At 39.3% G+C, this 21,787-nt stretch overlaps 1 protein-coding gene across 1 annotated transcript in view; it reads right to left on the bottom strand.

Annotated features, from left to right (window-relative positions):
• Nucleotides 1–21,787, bottom strand: part of LOC139739399 (uncharacterized) — a 257,483-nt gene that overhangs the window by 192,531 nt on the left and 43,165 nt on the right. Inside the window, exons 5-6 of the mRNA XM_071650020.1 lie at nt 13,897–14,027; nt 12,103–12,286 (exon numbers count right to left, since the gene is read on the bottom strand). Coding sequence (XP_071506121.1) covers nt 12,103–12,286; nt 13,897–14,027 — 315 coding nt within the window. The remainder of the gene's footprint in view (nt 1–12,102; nt 12,287–13,896; nt 14,028–21,787) is intronic.

The raw sequence follows: 21,787 nt of genomic DNA on the forward strand, positions 1-21,787 counted from the left end.
GATGTGCCTAGCTGCGAGCCAAAGATGCAACTTCTCAAGAAGGCTCTAAGATGATAAGAAGTTGTGACGTAGGCATGGCCAGCCACGAGAAGGAGTGCAGCGGAATACCAGGAAAATGGGTTTGGAATGTCTCGTCTTCCTGGTCTCAGGTTCTTTTAGTCCCGACTTTGTAAGATGTAGACAAATCCTTTGACAATTCTTACCACATCCTAGCAATTCATAAAAGAACATTAAACCAAAGTAACTGGCACACACAGCTCCTCATAAATTCAGTTAGGAGTAAAATATGCAGACTTCAAATAAAGTTGTCTTACATGCACACATTACAGATAACAATAATCAAGATATCACTAGTAATAAAAAAAAAACACTAAAATGAACATTCGTTGACAAGGGTGATACTAATTATGAAGATGATGACAATGATGATGATGATCATGATAATGATAATAATAATAATAATGATGATAATACTAATAATAATAATGATAATAATAATAATAATAATAATAATAATAATAATGATAATAATAATGATAATAATAATAATAATAATAATGATAATAATAATGATAATAATAATGATAATAATAATAATAATAATAATGACAAGGATACTTAAATTCACACATCAAAATCTAGAAGGCTTTTATATTCTTTTGTCAGAACATGAAGTAGTACACTTTTTTGACAGCCTCTTGCTGATTCAGGGAGACATGGCAGGCCTCTTATAATTTCAATGATGTTTTATTTACCTAGAGTACCCTCTTCAGCACTAGCACTACTCCCTAAGCAGACCCTGCCACTGTAGTGCCCCAGCTTGCCAGCACCCTTTTATCTAAAAACCGAGGTCAGACGGAACACTAGTTACGTTCAGACGGCAGGCCTTAACCTCGAGGTTAGGAAACCTCGAGGTTTAGCTCTTGCCCCCTAACTACGACGTGTGTCCACACGACGAATCGTAACCTCGAGGTTACGAAACCTCGAGGTTAAGCTTCTGCCCCCCCCCCCCCCCCCCCCCCCCCCCCCCGTAACTACGAGTGGGTCCCATTCGATGTTAAAACCACAAAACCGGAAGTTTCAGCCCACACTGCTAACAAGGCGTCTATTTATTCTTTAGTCCAACCCTGTCGGACTCGCTTACAGGTACTCTTTTTCTCTGCCATGGTATGCAGAGATAGCACTGCACTGATGACTTTATGCCTTTATGAAGATATTCGTCGAAAACATTTTTTAGCGTCGGAGAAGAATATAGAATACAGTAGCGAGTTCGACGTGTTCAGTTTCAGAGATCAAGCGCATGGGAAGAAAAGATGATGTTGTGTCGTGCGTCATAGGTTTTTCACGTGTAGTGTATTTGTGGTGTACGTTTGGGAGGTTGACCAGGAAGCAGAGGGAAATTGTGGGGGCTAGAGTTTACGGCGAGGTCACTCTTAACTTCAAGTTCGTTGTTTTTTGTGTCCACACGGTGCTTAACTACGAGTGGGGACCCCCCCGCGGCTCGTGGTTAGAGCGCTAACCATAAGATTTCTCGTGGCTCGAAACATCGAGCAAACCTCGAGGTTTGCTAACTACGAGTGCGTCTTCACGGTCCCTAACTACAAGCTCTAACCTCGAAGTTTCCTAACTTCGAGGTTAAGGGCTCCCGTCTGAACGTAACTACTGTGTGGAGCGAAACAACTTGTCTTAGAATGTATGTGTCAGGTGGGATTCAAACCTACAATCTCCAATCGGAGGGTCCAGAGCCTCAACCTCTGTGCTACAGCAATGCTGGCTTGCCTGAGAGCCAGCTCCCATTTTAATGATGTTTCTACTAGCCAGTTTTAGTCAAAGATCATAAATACATAAAATAGACAAATATATGAAAAATATACCAAAAGATAGATCAATTCTTGAAAATAGACAAATATATGAAGGATAAACGAGTAGATTCATTAATACTTAACAATGAATACATAAAAAAAGAAAACAAATAGCTCAGGAGCATCACTCTGAATATAGCCTGCCACACTTCCTGTTTTATATTTTCTTTCTTTCTTTCTTTCTTTTGTGGAGACTATGACATAATTAGCATGGCTCTTCCATCACAGGCACAAAGTACATGGACCCCTTTAAGTGCAGGTGTCTGATTTATCTATTGAGAAGTTCCCTCATAAACTCCCACGCGCAGTACCCTGTGTTAGGGCGGACGTCCACTTGGGCGCGGACAGGCTCCGGAAGGGTTGCGGAAGCAAATTTTGTTATTTCGGCATCCTGTCCGCGACAGACGCGGAATAACTTTGTGAATCGGCTTGTCCTGGGACATTCCTAGGACTGTCCGCGGACTGTCCGCGGACTGTCCGCGGACTGACTGCGGACATTCCTAGGAATCACTCCGGAAGAGCGCGAAATACCTCGGAATATGCTAATCGTAGCCGGGCAGCGCGGAAACATCTAGGATTACACCAGGAATGAACGCGGACAATCAGGATGCCTTCCGGACAACACAAGTTAGGCATGCGGACAAACTGCGGACAATACCAGGAAAATGGAAAGGTATAAATTTGGCGCTGACTTTGACTTTTCCTCATTTGACTGCTAGCCGTCATTGATGCTCCTTGATGTGCTTCCGCAGTAGCGGCTGATATTATATTAATATGATTGGTCAATATTATTTGATAATAGAATGTGACCACCGATAGTCGAAGAATAGGATTGTCTGCATGTCGGCTGACGACTCATTTTTTTTTTTGATTTGTCTCATCTGGGAGAACAATTTTTTCTCTGCCTACAGTCACATGGATAATATTCGCAAACTTTTTGAACCATATATATTTATGTATATCATATATATATATATATATATATATATATATATATATATATGTGTATATGTAATCATGTTGATGAGGTAGTCCACGTTTGAGCAAGATAAAAAGATAAGTAACAAAACTGCAACAAAGTTCATGCTGTATTCACCAACGGTTTATTTCTTCACAAGAAATAAACCGTTGGTGAATACAGCATGAACTTTGTTACAGTTTTGTTACTTATATATATATATTCTTTATTCCCTTTTTTTTAGACCTGTGCTTTATCCATCGTGAAGTATATACATGTTTTGTCTGATACTTCTGTATAGAGCATGCCAAAATGATCCTAATCATTAAATTTGTGTTTCTTTCTCTGATTTTTACCCTTGTGCATCTCTAACCCTCTCTTATTTCGATCACTTTTGAACATTTTTAAGTCCGAGAATTTTTTTTTTTCATGCTTAGAGCTTACTAGCCTATTGTCAGTGAAGTGTAAAAATGGGGAAATATTTTTAACCTACTTTAATTTACTTTTTTTTTTTGGGGGGGGGGTTCAGCTGGGCTGTCAAATTGGACAATCGAGTTTATTTGCAACTAAAACAAAAAGAGAAGAAAAATTATTAGGTAATAACAACTACGAAAATCATTCAGGTAAAGAATATTTCTGAAATGATTTGTGATGCTTAATGTGCACTTAGTTACACTCAGCAAAAACAAAAGAAAGACAGAAATTTAACACTTTTTCGAGTTCATGATTTATTGCTTTTTCTCTCATTTCACTTGAATTTTGAAGTGACAGAAAATTCTTCATTTTCCTCCATCATCTTTAGCTTTCATTGTTATTTTGGGCTTCAAAAATATTACATTGTAATGAGACCACAGGTATATCTTTGCAATTGAATTCATGCTTTTTAGTGTGATGAATTTGTCTTTTGTTCTAATATGTTGTATCATTACAAAGCATTTACGTATGAATAACAACTTGTTCATGTTTATATAATACATTAACATTTAGCCAAAAATTCTATGCTTTCTTTTTCTGAGTGCACTTCCACCTACTTTTGTGATTTTCAGCTGGGCTGTCACATGGGACAACATAGTTCGTTTGCAAATAAAATACGAAAACCACATAAAGGAAAATGTACTATAGTAAGTAATAGGAACCAGGAAAGTCACTCAGATGAAAAATAATTTCTGAAAAGATCAAATCAAAACAAACTTACTAGGAAATTAGGGGGCTGATTTCACTTCTTTCTGGTTGCTTTTGGCACAGTCTCTACTACCTTCTTCTTTGCCTTCTGGGACCGGAAATTCTTTAGATATACCTGTTCTTCATCACCAGACGAAAGGTGTGCCTGTGATGGAGATATTTGCATGGGGGCCTCGCCTCCCTTCTTGCTCATTTTGCGTTTCATTGGCATGACGGTCGCGGAAAGTGTCGACATTTTCGTGTCTCGATCACAAAATTTCCGCATAGGTTCCGGACACTTGCATATATAGATCCGCATCGGCTCCGCGCTGTCCTAAAACATTCCTGGTGTCTTCCGCTTTCATTCGGGAAGCTTCCCCACACCGCGGGATTCTTTCCGGAGCGTGTGCGGAAGGAGCGGAAGGGTTCCGGACAAGCGGGACATCCTCAGGACATCGTCAGGACAAGTCGCCGAAGGTGTCAGGAAGTTCATTTCCGCGTCCAAATTTTGGTCTCGATCAAAATTTGGACGCGGAAATTTTTCTCTCTCCCGAAGGTGCGGAAACGCCCGGACATGTTTAGGACAGTGAGCGGACACGTTCAGGAACGTGCGGACAGGTTCCCGAAGGAGTGCGGAATACCAAATTTGCATTCCGGGGCTTGTCCGCGTCTTGTCCGCGCCCTAGTGGACGCCTGGTCTAAGGATAGCATAGCTGGTGCTATTCAAGAAAGGAGACACAATAGCTCAAGACCAAATGGATCCACAGGCATTGCAACATATGACTGGAGGGGAGGAACTACACAGAATGCCCCACCTGACGAGTTAGAAATGCTTTTGAGGGACTTATTACTTCTCCGTGCTAGCGTTTCAGCTCTCCGAGGTTAGAACACTGTCTATGGTACCAACAGCAAAAGTCCTCATCTCTTATCATCGCGTAGGTTTTGAAAGTCACAGTCCTTTGGTAATACACCAAACCAATGTGATTTTCTGTGGAAGCCATTTCTTGTTGTATCACCATGAGTACAGCTCAGATTTGGCAAACATACACCTCATGCATGCAGTTTCAAATTTCACTGTGTGCTACTTCTTACACCAGTGCTGTATATTTCTTATGTGTCACTACAATTATCAATTGCTGTTTTCAGCATTGCAGAAAATGAAAATTACTATGACCGTGGTACATTCCATTATTTCTTGTCCTTTTGCCTTTTGTTTCTAAAAAAAAAAAAAATGTCTACCCCATGTGCCCCATGGTAGAATGATTACACAAATGGTATGTATAACATGATCATGTCTATCTTAATGCTAACATAACATATTTGACAATATGTTGACGGTCCATGGACTAACATTCTATACTGCATTTGACCCCATCAAATTTGAGTGTCTACTATATAGTACTCACATGATGCATGAAATATGATCAGTCAGCTGTTTTGAGATATGATTTCGATATTCCATGTCTAAGAAAATGTTATAACATCAAATACATTTATTGTTATTGATCTCATCCCATCAATGGGCAAGGTTGAACCTTAGTTCTGACTTACATCAGAGTAATCCACTCAGATCTTTTTAAAAAAGATCAAAATATTTCATATAATGATGTCAGCTATAACAGCTATTTTCAGACCATAACTTTTCCAGTATTGCAGATTGCCTCTCCATGAAAGTACATTTTCCTTTAATTATCAATTTAACAAAATCATGATGCAGCAATGGTGAACATTTCCAAATAATTACATTGAGTTAAATTTTACAAACTGTAATAAATCTCAAGTTCAGTATGTTGGCTTCTACTTAGCTAAATGACTAAAATCAATAACGATACTCGATTTCAGATCATTAGCAGACCATGAAAATGGATAGAACTAAAGACCTCATCAATCTAACACCTCATCAAGAGTGCGCTACTCATCCTGTCATGCTGGCACACTGCTGACGTCTTTTGATTGATCAACATGGGCCACAGCACGAGGGCACCAGTCTACAATGCAGACGAGAGTCCAAATGCGTTCGAGTGATCTGCAAATCTTACTTTGTGCATGCTACAAAATCTACAATCAGTGTCGGTATAATGTTGTAGTGGTAGGCAACATTTGCTGCACACTGGCACTGGTGTGACAGTCTAGGGCCAGTAGAAAATCACTGTCGGACCAGTAAATAATGGAGAAACTGGGTACCTATTGGTCCAACAGACAGGTCAGACTGGTAGAAAAAATTGGTTAGTGTGCAGCCCTGTGGTAGGCCTACACTGTATAATCAGATAAATTACTTATTCGATGAATATTTTTAAAAGCATATAAAGCAAATAATAACTACTAAATCACTGAAAATTACCTTTTTGCAGGGAAAAATGCACTATGACCCTTACAGGAATCCTTGATTCTAGATCCCCTTGACTCCTCATCCTGACCTTCTCTTAATATCTATAGATAATCAATTATATGTCCAGTCACACCACCACATCTGATTGTAATCTGCTTTAGGCTTTCTAGGCTGCCACATAAAGATTATAACATCTCAACTGACAAAAAAAGAAAAAGAAAAAAAGATGAAAACCTACAAACATAATGCCTCTGACAACCACTTCACTGCTCTGATTTATGCATGCTTCATGCATGATGTGTCACGAACAATGCACAGACTTTGATATCTGACAATTAAAGCTCCAAAGGACTACTGTAAAACGAGGAATTTTCACGTGCACTTTAATTTCGCGAATTTCGCGAGCGCCAAAATTCGCGAAATTAAAATGCACGCGAAAGTGTTTTGTCTACACTACATGCATTGAACGCCAGTGGCAATTCGCGAAAATTCATGCCACGAAAAAGGCTGTCGGCTCCAATTTGCGAAAATTTCATGCCGTGAATATATCGTGTTTTTCAGTATTAGTATTCACTCACCTATCTCATCTGACCATTTACTGCTTTTCCAATACATACCACTCTTGTAGTACACTTTAATGCTTTAAATAAACAGTATGATTTCCTGCATGACAACAAATCTTAATGGACCATGCTTGAGCGAATAGAGATATGCACTCAAAAGTAGATATAAATGCCTACTATGTACAGTGAATATGCAAAGATAGCATAGATTTGCATCTAAAATCCATTAATTTAAAAAAAAAGAAAACTGTTTAAATTTCAGTTTGCTTGCACTGGAGTAAATGATATCCCACACGTAATATTCTTATTGTTAGGTATTTTATAGGTTTTCTTCACCACACATTTAGAAGAGAATTTATATCAAATCACTCACTTCCTTATGAAGATGACACTGTATGACACCAATGTGTTGCCTAGCAACACTACTCCTGCGCGGATCCTGTCTAAACCCACATCCAGTTTGTCGCATCATCAGCACACTATATGCAGTAACATCAATCAATGCTAATCATCTTGGCGATTCCCGGAGAAACAAACTCAGCAGGTTGGAAGGACACAAATTTAGAGAGAGAACAAAAAATGATAAGTGGACGCGCATCCTCCCGACATCTCCAAGGACAAGTGATGCTATCATCCTTGTCGGAAGAGGGAAGGAAGGAGGTGGGGGGGGGGGATGTGAAGACCATCCTCCTACTGCCCCACTTTGGTCCGAGAAGGAAGCCAGGGACATCTGGTTGTTGCTCTTCACGAGCAAATCACAGACTCTTAAATACGAGCAAAGCACAACTGCGGGGCTGCCAACATTCACACATGGAAATCAAGGCGATTCTGAAGAGCAATCAGGCAGATACTAGTGTTTAGACATTTAATTCCATGCTCCTTTAAAGGGATGGTACAACTTTGGTTGAGATGCAAATTCAGATTTTAACTTTTGTGAAATAATTCAAAACTACTTATATTCATGAAGTAAGAGCAAATAAGTCTAAGAGATATTAAAAGTTTATTTGATTAAGATTGGTTTTGAAATGGCTGAAATATACCAAAATGAAGTGGTCCTAATAAAAGATGGGCCGAACCTTTTATTAGGACCACTTTGTTTTACTTTCTTTGTTGATATCTCAGTCATTTCAAAGCTGATCTTCATCAAATAAACTTTTAATTTCTCTGAGAATTATATGCTATTTAATACTTCATACGAGCAGCAAATTTCCAATTATCTCCCAAAAACTTAAAATCTGAATCTCCATCTCAACAAAACTATACCATCCCTCATAGTCACATAGTAAGCAAATCAACAACGTTGGTGAAGGTGATGGACAAACTATCACTTCTGAGGCGATCTGGATGTAGCTATCTTTCCGAAGCGCAGCTGAGGAAAGATAGCGTACACATTCAGATCGCCGAGGAAGTGATAGTTTGTCTCATTGCCTGAAACTAAAAGTTGATAATTTGCTTTATATTCCACATCTAGGGGCCTAGATATTCCCATTTTATTCCACATCTGAAACCGTTTTAGCTGTCTTAGGGTATCCTCAGGGCTTAGGCTACGTAGTTACTTCATGACGTATGCGCGTAGATGACAAAACAAATAAAAATATGCTCCGCGCCCCGCGCGTGGCACTGAAATAAAAGTGCGTTGCACTGTGGTTTATCACTTGACCCAGGTCAAATGATAGACCATAGTGCAACGCACTTTCATTTCGCGCGTACTCAAAATCGTAAGTTATATCACGCGTTAGGACTGTGTGGACTAAGAGATCAGCGAAACAAAGTGACTATCATCATAGAGTGTAACGAACTTTTCTTCTCAGGTGATGTAATGGGCAAAACTACGCTTTATCACGTGATCAGCTCTTGGCCAATCCTATAGCAAGATTCTTAGTATGTGGAATATAATCTCTCATATTCTCTTCTGTAGACATAAAGATATATAAGTTTTTGGAAGCCTCCTGAAAAATGAGGGAGTTTTGGCAGCTCTGCAAATGACACGATACATATCCTTTCACTTGCAAACTGACAGGATCCAAGTGCTTGTAAGTGCTCATATAGTGCTCATAAAAATGACTACTACCATTTCAAGGACCATTGTTGGTGGGTGGTAAGGGGGGGGGGGGGGGTAATCATGAGTAACAAGGCCAAACAAAATTGCAAAAACATATTTGAATATAACAAACAAACAAACTGATAATTCAGTATATCTGGGATCCTTTCAGATTTACATTTACAGGAGATATTAAATAACAAATACTAGTAAGATATGAATGAATAAGATCACAATCATGCCTAATTTATGTAATGCATGACAATTTTAAGAGCAAAAACACACACACGCAAAAAACTGTAATTGTATTTGCACAACCTTTTACGGTTTCTATTTTGTGGTAATTTTCATGAAATGTCCACGGCAATTTATCTCCCCTCCATCTGGCTCAGAGGTCCATCAGCGAACGCTGCACTCCGTTTCATCTTTGCGACCTGGCAGAATTCATCTTTCTCAAAAATTTTCGCTGCAATGCAGACGGCTGCTTATCCTCGGTATCCACCAGTGGCATAATTATGCCCTCAGAAATCTGCCTCCACTACCAAGCACTACTCTAATGCATTTTGCCACTGGAAAGTACAGACCTAATGCATCTCATCATCCCTCAACTAGGGAGCGATGAAGATTATTTTGAGATTAGGGACCGGAGGATAATAACTTAAAAAGGGAGCCCCCCTCACTTTTCCCAAAATGGGTTGATTTCCTCACAATTTTCTCAACAGGCTGGTCTGATGCAACAGTTCACTGTGTGGCATTACACTGAACACTACAATCTCACAAGCATAGCTTTCAATATCGACATGTGTGTATATATATATAAATCTCAAGTATCAATATGGAAAAATGCAAATTTCATTCCCCTTCAAATAATGGCTTTAATACCGGCATTAGATGTTTTAATTTCAACTTAAGCTCCACAATTATCTATGAAACCGAATACTCTAGTTTTAGGATCATATTTGAATCAGTGAAATCTACTCTTAGCTATGCCCTTTTCTACACCGGGGGAAAAAGTTTTTAGAACACACTTCTGATAAAGGACATGTAAGCAGAATTGAACCTATTGAGGACGAGTCCCGAGTATACTTGGAAAAATGTCTATGGGAAATGCATGTTGTAGCAAAATCAGTCCGTCCTCAATGGGTTAAAGAAAGCATAAATGTGGGTATATGTATGTGTGTGCGTGATCAAAAACCGTCACTAAAAGATTGCTCCAATCATATTCTTCCAATGAATCTCAGAACAATAAATCTCAGGTAAAAAAGAATCCAAGAAAACTAACTAATCATTCACCAACTGAGAATTGATATACATAAAATAATCAATGTTGGATTATTCATATTTTCAAGGCACATAAGCCCTAAGTCACGAAGGTGGTACAAATGTAACCATGGTTTAAACCATGAACAAAAACAACGGAGCACCAAGTGTCGCAAATGAAATAAGTCACTTCGTCGATGAAATGATTGTTACGTTGTAACGAAATGACAACATTTTGTAACTAAATGAAAATTTCATCCACGAAATAATAATCTTGTTAACGAAACGGTAATTTTGTCGACGAAATGACCCATTTCGTTAGAAAATATTCCATGCAACACTTGGCACTTCATGGTTTTTGTCCATGGTTTAAACCATGGTTTCATTTGTACCACCTTCGCGAATTTGGGCCAGAATGACAGCATGAGCTGGTGCGGACATGGGCATCTTCTGTTCTCAATGAATGAGGATGATCTACTATCAGTCTGATTACTTGAACATATCAAGTTTATGCTTTGCTGACATGCAGATGCTAACCTAATACTCTGACAATATCATTACTTTCTACAAATCACATTTTTTTTTCCACCATGCTATCATTTACTATCTAGAAGAGCTGAGTTACGAATGAAGAGTAAAATAGAAAACTGAAAAACCTCTCAGATATAAGCCAAATGGAATCCTGTTCTATCCCTTGAAAATATGCATTTTGAGCTTTGAAATACGGCTTACAAGCACAGAACAGACAATTTAAATCACTGAATACTATGATACAGAAAGGCCTGATGTATGGATGGAGTTATCCCGAGTGGTTTTGGTCTTTCTAACTTTCTTCTACATGGCCTAAGTAAGGAATAGGAATTTTGCCGCCTTCTTTTCTGGCTATGGAAGCAGACAAATCAACCACCTGAAATTCAAATGTATGATGAATGCCAATTTGCAAGATGATCCAGCAATATTTGCTTTTGGTAACCAGGCGTAGTCCCCACAGATCTCTCAATTAAGGCTGTCACTATTCACACTCGAGATGCGCGGTGATTGATTTCCAATACACGCATGGGGTAATCTTAGACACAACACATCTACTCTCGCCGCCGGTTGACAAAATGAAGATGTCCCGTGCCCCTAATGGAGGACGCTCGTGCGAGAGCTGCATGGCAGATGGCGGGTAATTGCCGGCGCGTCACGGTAGGCTGCACGTATCACCATCAATGCTCACTTAGGGAGCACGACATGTCAAGGTATGCAGACAGGAGAGGTGAATTGGGACCTCCCAACACATATCGTGTTGAGGTTATGGGATATCGGAAACATCATTTTTCTGCGAGATGGGGGCAACCCACAGCTAAACATACAGCACACGAGGGGAGAGATAGGCATGTCCTAAAAATATGCTATAGCCATGTCATTTGGACGCCATACCACACAAATATAAAAGAAAATGTGTCATTACAGAACCAGTAAAATTGCACATGACCACAAGATTACTGCACTCTCTTATCACAAGATTGTCAAATGAAATAATTCAATGTGGTTTGGTAGGAACTATTTAAAGAAAACTTAAAAGAAAAGAAGTGTCTGCAGATAATCATAAACCAAAATATCCACACATTACATGACTTTTATGTCTGATCATATTGTCAACAGCTGACTACACTTGAATGATGAATAATGGAAAGAAATCATATTTACTATACCCTCCAGTTTGAACAGGCCCACATGACTTTTTACACAGCCATGATGATAAGATGAAATCAGACACTCGAATCAAAGTCATAGGTTCGCCACTCATTTCTCACCCAATCGGATCGGCCTTTTAAAAATGGTGCTCAAAATTCCACTCCTCATTCACTAAGTGGGCAAATCGAGTTAGCCATCAATCAATTAGTCACTGCCACACACACACCCCCCCGCCATCCACCACTTACTCTGGTCAATTCGCGGCGACTCGGTCACGATCTTCCAGGAAGGGGGGCGCTCTATATGCTTGAATGCACACGTGAGGCGGTGGTCCAAGCTGGAGAGATCTTCCTCGCACAAGTTGAAATTCTCCCCCTTGATCCTGGCCGGGCTGTCGAGTGAGTCGGGGTCCCACACGCTACTGATTAGATACTGAAACCAGAGGGAGTAATCAATAAATTTGCATGATTACACTGGATATTGGATCACTTTGTGCAGGGTGGGGTGGGGATGGAAAAGAGGAAAAATGTTAAAGGTGACATGCAAATCCACAGGGAGCTTACATGGATTGAGGCGAGGTTCACAAAAGGTTTACAAATCTGTAGCATGTCCAATGTTCTCCAATTGATTTGTTATACTACAGAGAACAATCGAGTGCAAGTTCAATTCATCATAAGGATGCACCAATCCTGCTGCTGAGTATGTGCATTTCAGAGAGAGCAAATTTGAGATCATTCTTTGTGGCTGCATCTATTCTTCCTTGTTCCATCATTACACACAAGTTGACATCAATTATATGACTGAAGAAAGCAGGTGGAATGATAATACTTAAGATCAATTATGTGAGACCATTGGTCATTGAGCTTTTGCTCACTTTGCTTCAAGTGCAAGAAAAGTTTATTACATTGAACCAGGAAAGCACTTTGATAATACATTGTACCTTAGTAACATCTTTATTAGCACATAGCATCAAATTTCTGAGAGAGACAATAAAAAAATCACTTCAGAGAATACAGATTGCATTTAATTCATCCTTCTGTTATGCTATGTTTATACTAAGTTCCCTTCAGCCATGGCAGTCACATTTGAACAAAATGTAGTGCGCCTTGGGATTTCAGCATTATTTTTTTTCTGTATTCATATTTGTATGTCTCAGCTTTTTCAATGGTGTTGGCCTTCTCTCTTTGTATTGCAGATTGAGCAGAGTGATATTTAAAGGAAACAACAACCCAAAGAGAAATGTGGATTGAGTGAAAGCATCAACATAATAGTAGAACGCATCAGTGAAAGTTTGAGGAAAGTCGGACAATCGATGCAAAAGTTATGAATTTTTACAGTTTTGGTGTTGGAACCCCTGGATGAGGAGACTACTAAAGGTTATGATGTCATGTGTGGACAACAATATATAGAAAATATAAAGGGAATTCAACAAAAATTCACTTTTCTGGCATAATGAAAGAGCACTTGACTTACTGCTTTCAGAAAGCAGGGGGAATAACTGCTACCCGTAACATGTCAGTATCTAGGTTGATGGAATGTGTAATTTTCAAGAAAAATGTATTTTTGTGGAATTCCCTTTATATTTTCTTTATATTGTTGTCCACACATAAGTCATTACCTCTAGTAGTCTCCTCATCCAGCCGTTCCAACACTAAAACTTTAAAAATTCATAACTTTTCCATCGATTGTCCAACTTTCCTCAAACTTTCACTGGTGTGTTCTACTATTATATTGCTGCTTTCACTCAATCCACATTTCTCTTTGGGTTTTGGTTTCCTTTAAATGCTCAGACTTAAATGAAGCTCCCTGCCTGACACAGCGTCATTCCTTTCCAGACCGCATTAGCCACGCCAGACAGGAATAAAACGCAATGCGCCATAGCGTGCTGGGCCCATAAACCGTCACATACAGACACAACGTGATTGAACGTGAAGAAATGGCTACCATACTCCCCAGCCTGAAACGTGGCCTGAAAAGTGATTGCCATGGCCACTGGGAACAGAGTTTAAACATAGCATCAAAAACGCATGACCATACATTACCTTAGCAAGATAGAATGTACTGTCGGCTGTGAATAGAAAAGTTCCATCAAATAATGCTCTGAGCTGAGTAACGGTGCAATCGACAGGCAGTGTGCATACAGTTAGCGAGACCTCCTCAAACTCATCATGACCTGTAATAAAAATTAAATAAACAGTGATAAGACTCATCAGAAGTGGAACAGTATAAAATGTCAAGCAGACAATACAGTGCACTCCCATTATAACGAACACAGTTATAACAAAATTCCGGTTATAATGGAGTAAAAATTTGGGCCGTAACGTTATCCACTTTATGTATTTTTATTGTTTATTTGTTCGGTTATAACGAAATTTCGAAATAACGAAAGAAAGCTGGTGGTCCCCAAGAACGGGAGTCCACTGTATAGAATTACCACAAACACAAAATGCAGCTACATAATGTAGTTACATTATGAGAATTTCTACTCAGATTTGACTATGCGGTATTCACATGATCACTTCCGCTAGCACAACAAATAAAACACCATATACATGTACTCACTGAAAAACTAATACTTTCAGTAAAATTGCACAAAATGTCAGGTGTAGGGGTATCAGAGGACACTTTGCAAATGACTAGAACTCTGTTTAGCAGTCACATTTTGTACAAAGAGTAATGCCACATGCTATTTATTCCTTCATGGGTTTCTACAATGTATGGCCTCATCTGCAGCTAAAAATATGAAATGGATTTCTGAGAAGTTGACATATTGATTCCTCTTGATGAACTGGTCTCTTTGCAAAAGGATACTGTGTAGGTGGCATATCGCAAGGTGTGTTTATTTGTGCAAATATAGCAAGTCGACCATTATTTTGAAGAAAAAAAAAATGCCTCCTGTAACACAATGCATTGCATTCTCCGACGGTGGGAAGCAGCCAACTTTTCTCTCAAAAAGGGGTTGCCTTTCTTTCTCGTTCCATCATTGCTGTTCCCTATCGTGTATTCCTCAACTTGCTACATTGTCTTACAAGTCCAAATTCACACAATATTATGACTGTAACATACATGGCAAATACAGTGTACACTACTTTCTCTGTGTAATTCGTATCTCTCAATCACACAGGAATATATTCGTTTGATGGTACGTTTGCTGAAACCATGCAACCTGTAAACCCCCACTAAAACTGTGGGCCGTGAAGCTCTCTCAGGTGGGCCGCAATATTGGCAAAAAATAAAAATAAAATAAAAAAATAACAGAAAGTACTTGTATTCTCTGTCACTGGGCCTCTAAAAAACTTATTGGTGCCAAAGTAGGCCTCAGGTTAAAAAAGGGTTGAGAAGCATTGATGTAAACCACAACAAAGGTACGAGAACACATGAATACTCCTAAGTACCTGTATACATGATGTAATGCTAAATTTTACAGGTTTTGCCTCAAATGAGTGATCCTACAGAATGATTTGACCTGTTGATGCTGAACAGATAATTTGAATGTACTGTTGTCTGATGTGATAAAAAAAAAAAGTATGCTTTCAGGTATTTAAACTATTCGATGAAATACCCTTCTGCCAGCCGTATTAGGAAAATGTCCAATCTAAGCAATATTTCTCTGATTTTGAGTGCCTTCTCCGTCACTACACAGACACGAACAAGGCAGATGATATAACACATTATGGATTTGAATCTGATTCCCTCAGCAGTTGAAGAACCCCATTTAACAAAGCATAAAAAGTCAGCTTTCCCTCTGAGCCCTTTTTTCATTTTCTTTGATGATATTGGAATTTATAATATTTCACATCATGATTCACAAAGCACAGAAATAGTGAGAGGCTAAATCTTTAAAGGTGAATAAGTGACACTTTCATTTTAAATACCAAAATGATACAGCATCATGTATGCCTTGATACTAAGAGGTTCTTTTAACACGTCATCCCAGTCACCTCACAACTAATGTGGAGAAGAAAAAAAACAAAGAGCGGTGAGCTTTGGCCCCAATTCATCACCATCCCCAGAGGAGGAGCACTTGTTACAAGGAGATAACTCTTCCCATCTCTGTCAGTACTCGTTAGTGAAGAGGCGTGCAAACAGATGCCAACTTGAAGACATGTACCCTTGTTTGATGATTGGCATCACTCAATTCTCGCTATCGCCAATGACGTAAAAAGTACCCGGATGTGGCTTTTTCGTCAAGATTTAGTGCACTTGGTAGCAAGGGCACTTCCGGCGCGGGGCATAATTTGCACAACGCTAGCGTGCGCGTACGTGTACCTTACCTATAGCGCAGCGCCGACCACGGTACCTACAGTATGTAGGCCGCTGTGTACCGCCCGAGCCAGCGAGTGGCCAGGCCTGTCATACTCGTACACTGTAGTCCCCGCCGGCGGCCGGCCTTGCATTAGCATGCACCATAGACAGAAAGATCCGTCTGTCCGGAGGACTCTTTTATATTTTGCCATTAACGCTGTCCTCCGTAGACGGAGGGGATCGGTGAAGCCAGACGCAGTCTCCGCGGAACATTCCCCGACGGACAGATACAGACCGATATTTCGGTCAACATGCACCACTGCACGCAGCGCATAAGCTAATTACATAACACATACCGGTACGGCGTACTGCTTGATCATGCGATCGATGTGCACATCACAGATCAGTCATCTCTGCATACGCTGAAAATATGCTGGAAAATATTCACCCACCTGGATATGCAGTATATCGTCATGGAATGCCCATCTTTTTTTTTTTCATTTGTTCTCTGTCGAAATGCCGCGAACACAATCGGGAACGAACAGTGATCTCGAACTTATCCTGTCTCCGAAGCAATTTCTTCCAAGTAAGTACGTACAATGTACGTAGGCACAAGGCCTACTACCTATAGTGCTACTATAATACTACCACTACACTGTACTAGTAAGTCGCGCGTGCACGTACTGCGCTGTGGAGTCACCCGCAAACTTCACCCACGCGGCCACGTCACATCTCGCATACCAGTAAGGGTCCTATTTCTGCAGATTTTTTTCATTTATTGTCGTGCGAACAACACATGGCAGCTTCGCAGCAACAACCAATAGGCGTATTAACAGCAATTTCTTAAGAATGGAGAAATTTCAAATCATATTAAAGCTGTAATTCAAGTCGACAAAACCGGAAGTACACGTAGAATACAGTCGGTTGTGTGTGTAAATAGCATTAGTCACGTATCACGCGCGTACGAACGGAAGTGACTTTGCTACCGGACTATCCCATAATGCACCGTAAATGACGCTTAAATCAACATCCGGGTACTTTTTACGTCATTGGCGATAGCGAGAATTGTTTTTGTGCCATCTTTATGGCCCATCCGTTCTGCCGTTCAACCCACTGTAAAGTTTGGTATTGATAACGCCTTCCTTAGCAACAGGGGATAACTCCCTAGTAACAGCTTCTTTGAGGTTTTATTGAAGGCTACCTCCGGGCTAAGCAAGACTTCATCTTCTGCTTTACAAAAACACATGCCAATGACACCTCTACAGCATGGCTACTATTTGTGTAAAGAGAGGGATTAAAAAAAAAATCATTGGGATCTACTGTATGATAAAGCAATATATAGCTCCATGTTACATCCCCTGGATCAAGTGATGTATCTTTACAGAACATCACCCCAGCAAAAGATTGCACAAATGTTGCCTTTTAGGGGAAATATGTAGGATTTTTTAAAGATGAAAACAGTTGTGATATATGTTTATTAGTGGTGCATCTGTTATATAATGTGGCAAAAACAAAGGTTTTGCCAAGCAGTACCCTTTAAAGGGCACCTAGAATTATCTTCATGCATAATTTCAATACTTCTGATTATTCCCTAAAAAAGCAAATCCTCTGCAAGGGCTATCACTTATCACTTTTCATGTAGTTCCATTTATCAAATTTTCTGTTCAATCACACACCACAGTTTGAGCAAATTACAGCATTTCCTCGTAATATGTCATGTTTCAATACCGCTTCTCCCAAAGTCATACACCATGGCCCACCTGTACACTGTAGACACAGAGAAAATCAATCAAATAATTGTCCAGTGAAACCAACACAACCATGATTAGACATCCTGAAATCTGATTGGTTGCTCCATTGTGCTAAGGTCAGTATCATTATGCTGCAATAATGTACAATTTGTACATTACCTACACATGTATGGAAGTCCATCATCCTCCATGGACAGTAATTCTGTTGAAGTTCCGGCTGCCAAAATGACAGTTGAACAAAAGTACAATGACCTTTCACCTTTCACCTATCATCATTACCCTGTTCATGCAAATGAACTGTGCTGAAATCCACCAGAAAGGTTTCTTTGAAGAAAGGTTTCTTTGAAAAAAGATTAAATGAAATCTGTTAATAAGAATTTTAACATTTTTTTAAAGTTATTTTCTTCTTTAATGCTTCATGTTATATTCCAACTTAACATAATCATATCATTGGCTGTTTCACTCATGAACCAAATATTTGGGGGGGGGGGGAAGGTTTGAGAAAGTATTAGCAGAATCTCCAATATAACACTTCTCATCCAAAGATTTATCTTAAAGGTATTGTTTACCATTAGGAGCAGTGATTTAAAAAAAAATGTTTGAGCCATCATCATATTTGCTGTATACATGTCTTGTCACTTGTATCACAAAACATGCTGCCGTATAAAGATTTTGCAATAAAGCCTAAAATATAGACAGATAGCACTATTTTTCTCAATAAACCATAACTGTAAAAAAAAATTATTCTAGAAAGAATCTTATTATAACTATGGTTTATATTTTGTATATTTAGCAATACTTAACATTGACTATAATGATTAACATTTTTATATTGATTGTTTCTATCCCTAACTCACAATTTAGAACTATTTCAAAGAACTAAAGCTGGGTTTTATGTCATCTGCAAATGGCAAATAATGAAGGCTCGAGAAAGCTACTGCGTCTGCGTTTTGTACATTTTTAATCATTAGTCCTAAATGACCTTTTACATTTTCATCTTCATTCTGTATACATTAGTCAAACAGTAAACAAACCTAGTAAAAATCATTATTAGGGGTATAGGATTTGAAATTGCTAAACTGATACAATTTCCAAGGTGGCCTTGGAGCAGGGACGCAAACGTAAAAATCAGAACTTTGAGTTTCAAAGATTTTCTTCTTTCTAGAAGTGTGTAGGTCAAGTTGCGTTGCGTGTATATATAGTTATGGATGAAGAATTATTTGATTTTGTGCTGTTTTATAGTGTTGTGATCCCATTCAGTCCCTAGGAAGGGCAACATTTTTATATCTATTGATTAATTCTTATTAGGGGACTAGTCAATCAAATTGAGAGATTATACTACAGTTATATCATCTTTGAAATGCTCTGATGGATTTTAATCAAATTAAGCAGGATACCATCCTTAGGGAATGTGAATCCAAAGTTGGTAAAGTGAGACATTTGGCCCCTAAATCTATTTTTTTTTTCAATCACACAGATTACAAGAAAGAACGAAAAGAAAAAACAAAACAACAAAGATACTGATGTTGAGTTGGATGCATCACAGTCAAAGTCTGATGGCTACAGCATGGAAGATGATTATTCTCTTGTCACCTTTAAATCAACACTGAAAGATTTGACTTTGAATGGTTCCTTCTGAAATTTCCAATTTGTTAACTAAACAATGAAAGTGTAACTTAAATCACATCAGTTCAGCATCTTTAAAGTCAATCTATAATTAAATCTGTCTTAATCTTGGTTAATGTTGATTACTAATTTTTCTAATGATTAATAAAACTATTAATTTTCATTTGAATTATCAGTAGATATGCAATAAGAGAGCAGAGTGAGTTAGTATTTAACAGCTGACCAGCAACACCCTGATGAGTAAAGGGGATACCTGGGCACATGTAACAAGTGCAACACACTGCTACATTTATTCATCCTATAATCTACAAGTCTCCATTGTGGACAGAGACGAAGTGATTACTTTATTTGCAGATGATGACTGACAGCGACCTTCCATCTTTCATGAGGCATAACAAACCAGGCAGAACAATGAGCTTTTGAGAATACACATGCAGATCACATAGGATGTACAGTTCAAAGTGGTAGTACCTCAACACCAAGGCAAGCTCCTGTACAGGGTGACAGTTCTTGCACTGCCCCAACACCAGGGCAAGTTCCTCTACATAGAGACAAGCCTTTCTCTGCCTCAACACCAACCCAGACTTCTCTACAAGGTGATAATCCCTTACTTGCCCCATCATCAAAACAAGCTCCTCCAACGAGCAATGGTCCACCTATTGCCTCATCACCAGAAAAAGCCCCAAAACATGGTAACAGTCCCTTTACTGCCCTAGCACCACAGCAACCTCCTCTACAAGGTGATGGTCCATTGTCTGTCCCAACACCAAGGCAATCTCCTCTTCAGCATAATGGTCAATTAACTTCTTTAACAGCAGGACAAGGTCCTCAACATGGTGACAATCCCTCTACTGTCACAACACCAGAGCAAGCTCTTAGAATACAGAATGAAGCTTTGTTCTCAACCTCAACACCATGGCAACATCCTCTACAAGATCAAGATAGTGTTTCATTTTCTACCCATCACCAGGACAAGCTTCCCTACAGGGAGAATGTCCAGTCAGCTCTTCATATTGAACACCTCATGGTGCACAGTGTGGTGCCCATTGAAGTGTCTCCTTCCCTTGTTCATTCCAATGAGCATCTGTTGCCTTCACGCACATTTTCTTCACTTTGAAGCCATGAAGATACAAGTGACACTGAAATGATGGACACATCCAGTGACATATAGAGACTTCCCAAGGATGAATATACTGAAACAATTTTAATGCAAAATCCTACTATGCTAAAGAATCTTCATCTATTAAAACAGAACTCCAATTTATCTCCAAGGAGTTTTCAGGTCAATGATGTCCCGGCTATGTAAAACCACAGCAAGACAGCTTTTCAAAGGCAAGAAATTTCTTGTCAAACAGAAAAGGAACATTGGTGAAATTTATGCATCTGAGAAATTCAACAAAGTAAAACCAGCAAGAAGATTGGCACCTTATCATGATGACTGCAAAATCTGAAAGATACAAATGCATGACTGCATTGGGTACATGTATGTCAACATGAATGTGAATCAATCAGAAAGGCATACCATGAACTTGGGTCACTCCAGTGACAAAGGGGACTGGATAGCACGTCATATCAATGTCAGTGCCACAGCTAACAGAAGGACGAACATGGAGTATACCATTCCCCAAACAAGCAAAATATTTGCTACCTGGAATGTGTGCCATGATATGTTTATGAAAACTCTTGGGATTTTTTAGAGGCAACTTGATGTGGTAGTGAACAAGATGTGACCTGATGGCACCAATGAGTGAGACAAGAAGGCAGGCAAACAGAATTTGTGTCAACCAGAGATGAGAGAGCCAGGGAGTCAGTTCTTGACCATATAAAATCCTTCCCTTGAATGGAGTCACATTCTCAAAGGAAAGATGGTAACTGTGAACGCCTTAACATCTAACCTGAGTCCAACCATCGTGCATGACATGTATGAATTACAAAATGGTGAGCTTGCTTCCCCTTTACTCTATCATGAACTGCTACAAGAGAAGAATTTGAAGTTTCATCATTCCAAGAAGGGCACATGTGGCCTCTGCCAGTCATACATGCAGGCATCTGATCAACACAAGTAAGGAAATCAAGACATCTGTGAGAGACATATCAAATAGGGAAGGTAAGGAAATGACGAACACTGCAAGGAAGCATGCAATTCAAGATGAACTTTGTGCAACTGCTGTGTGTGACCTGCTGCAGGGCTTTGCACATCACTGAAAGTAACCATTCAGAAATGTCCTATAAGTATAAACCGAGGTTAGCAAACTATATCTTGATAGTTTATGAACTTGACACCAACAATAGCAAGTTACCTCTCGCACGA

The sequence above is a fragment of the Diadema antillarum genome, unplaced genomic scaffold (assembly GCF_040938485.1).
Source record: "Diadema antillarum isolate AM-2024a unplaced genomic scaffold, OU_Dant_1.0 seq00000798_RagTag, whole genome shotgun sequence".
NCBI lineage: Eukaryota > Metazoa > Echinodermata > Echinoidea > Diadematoida > Diadematidae > Diadema > Diadema antillarum.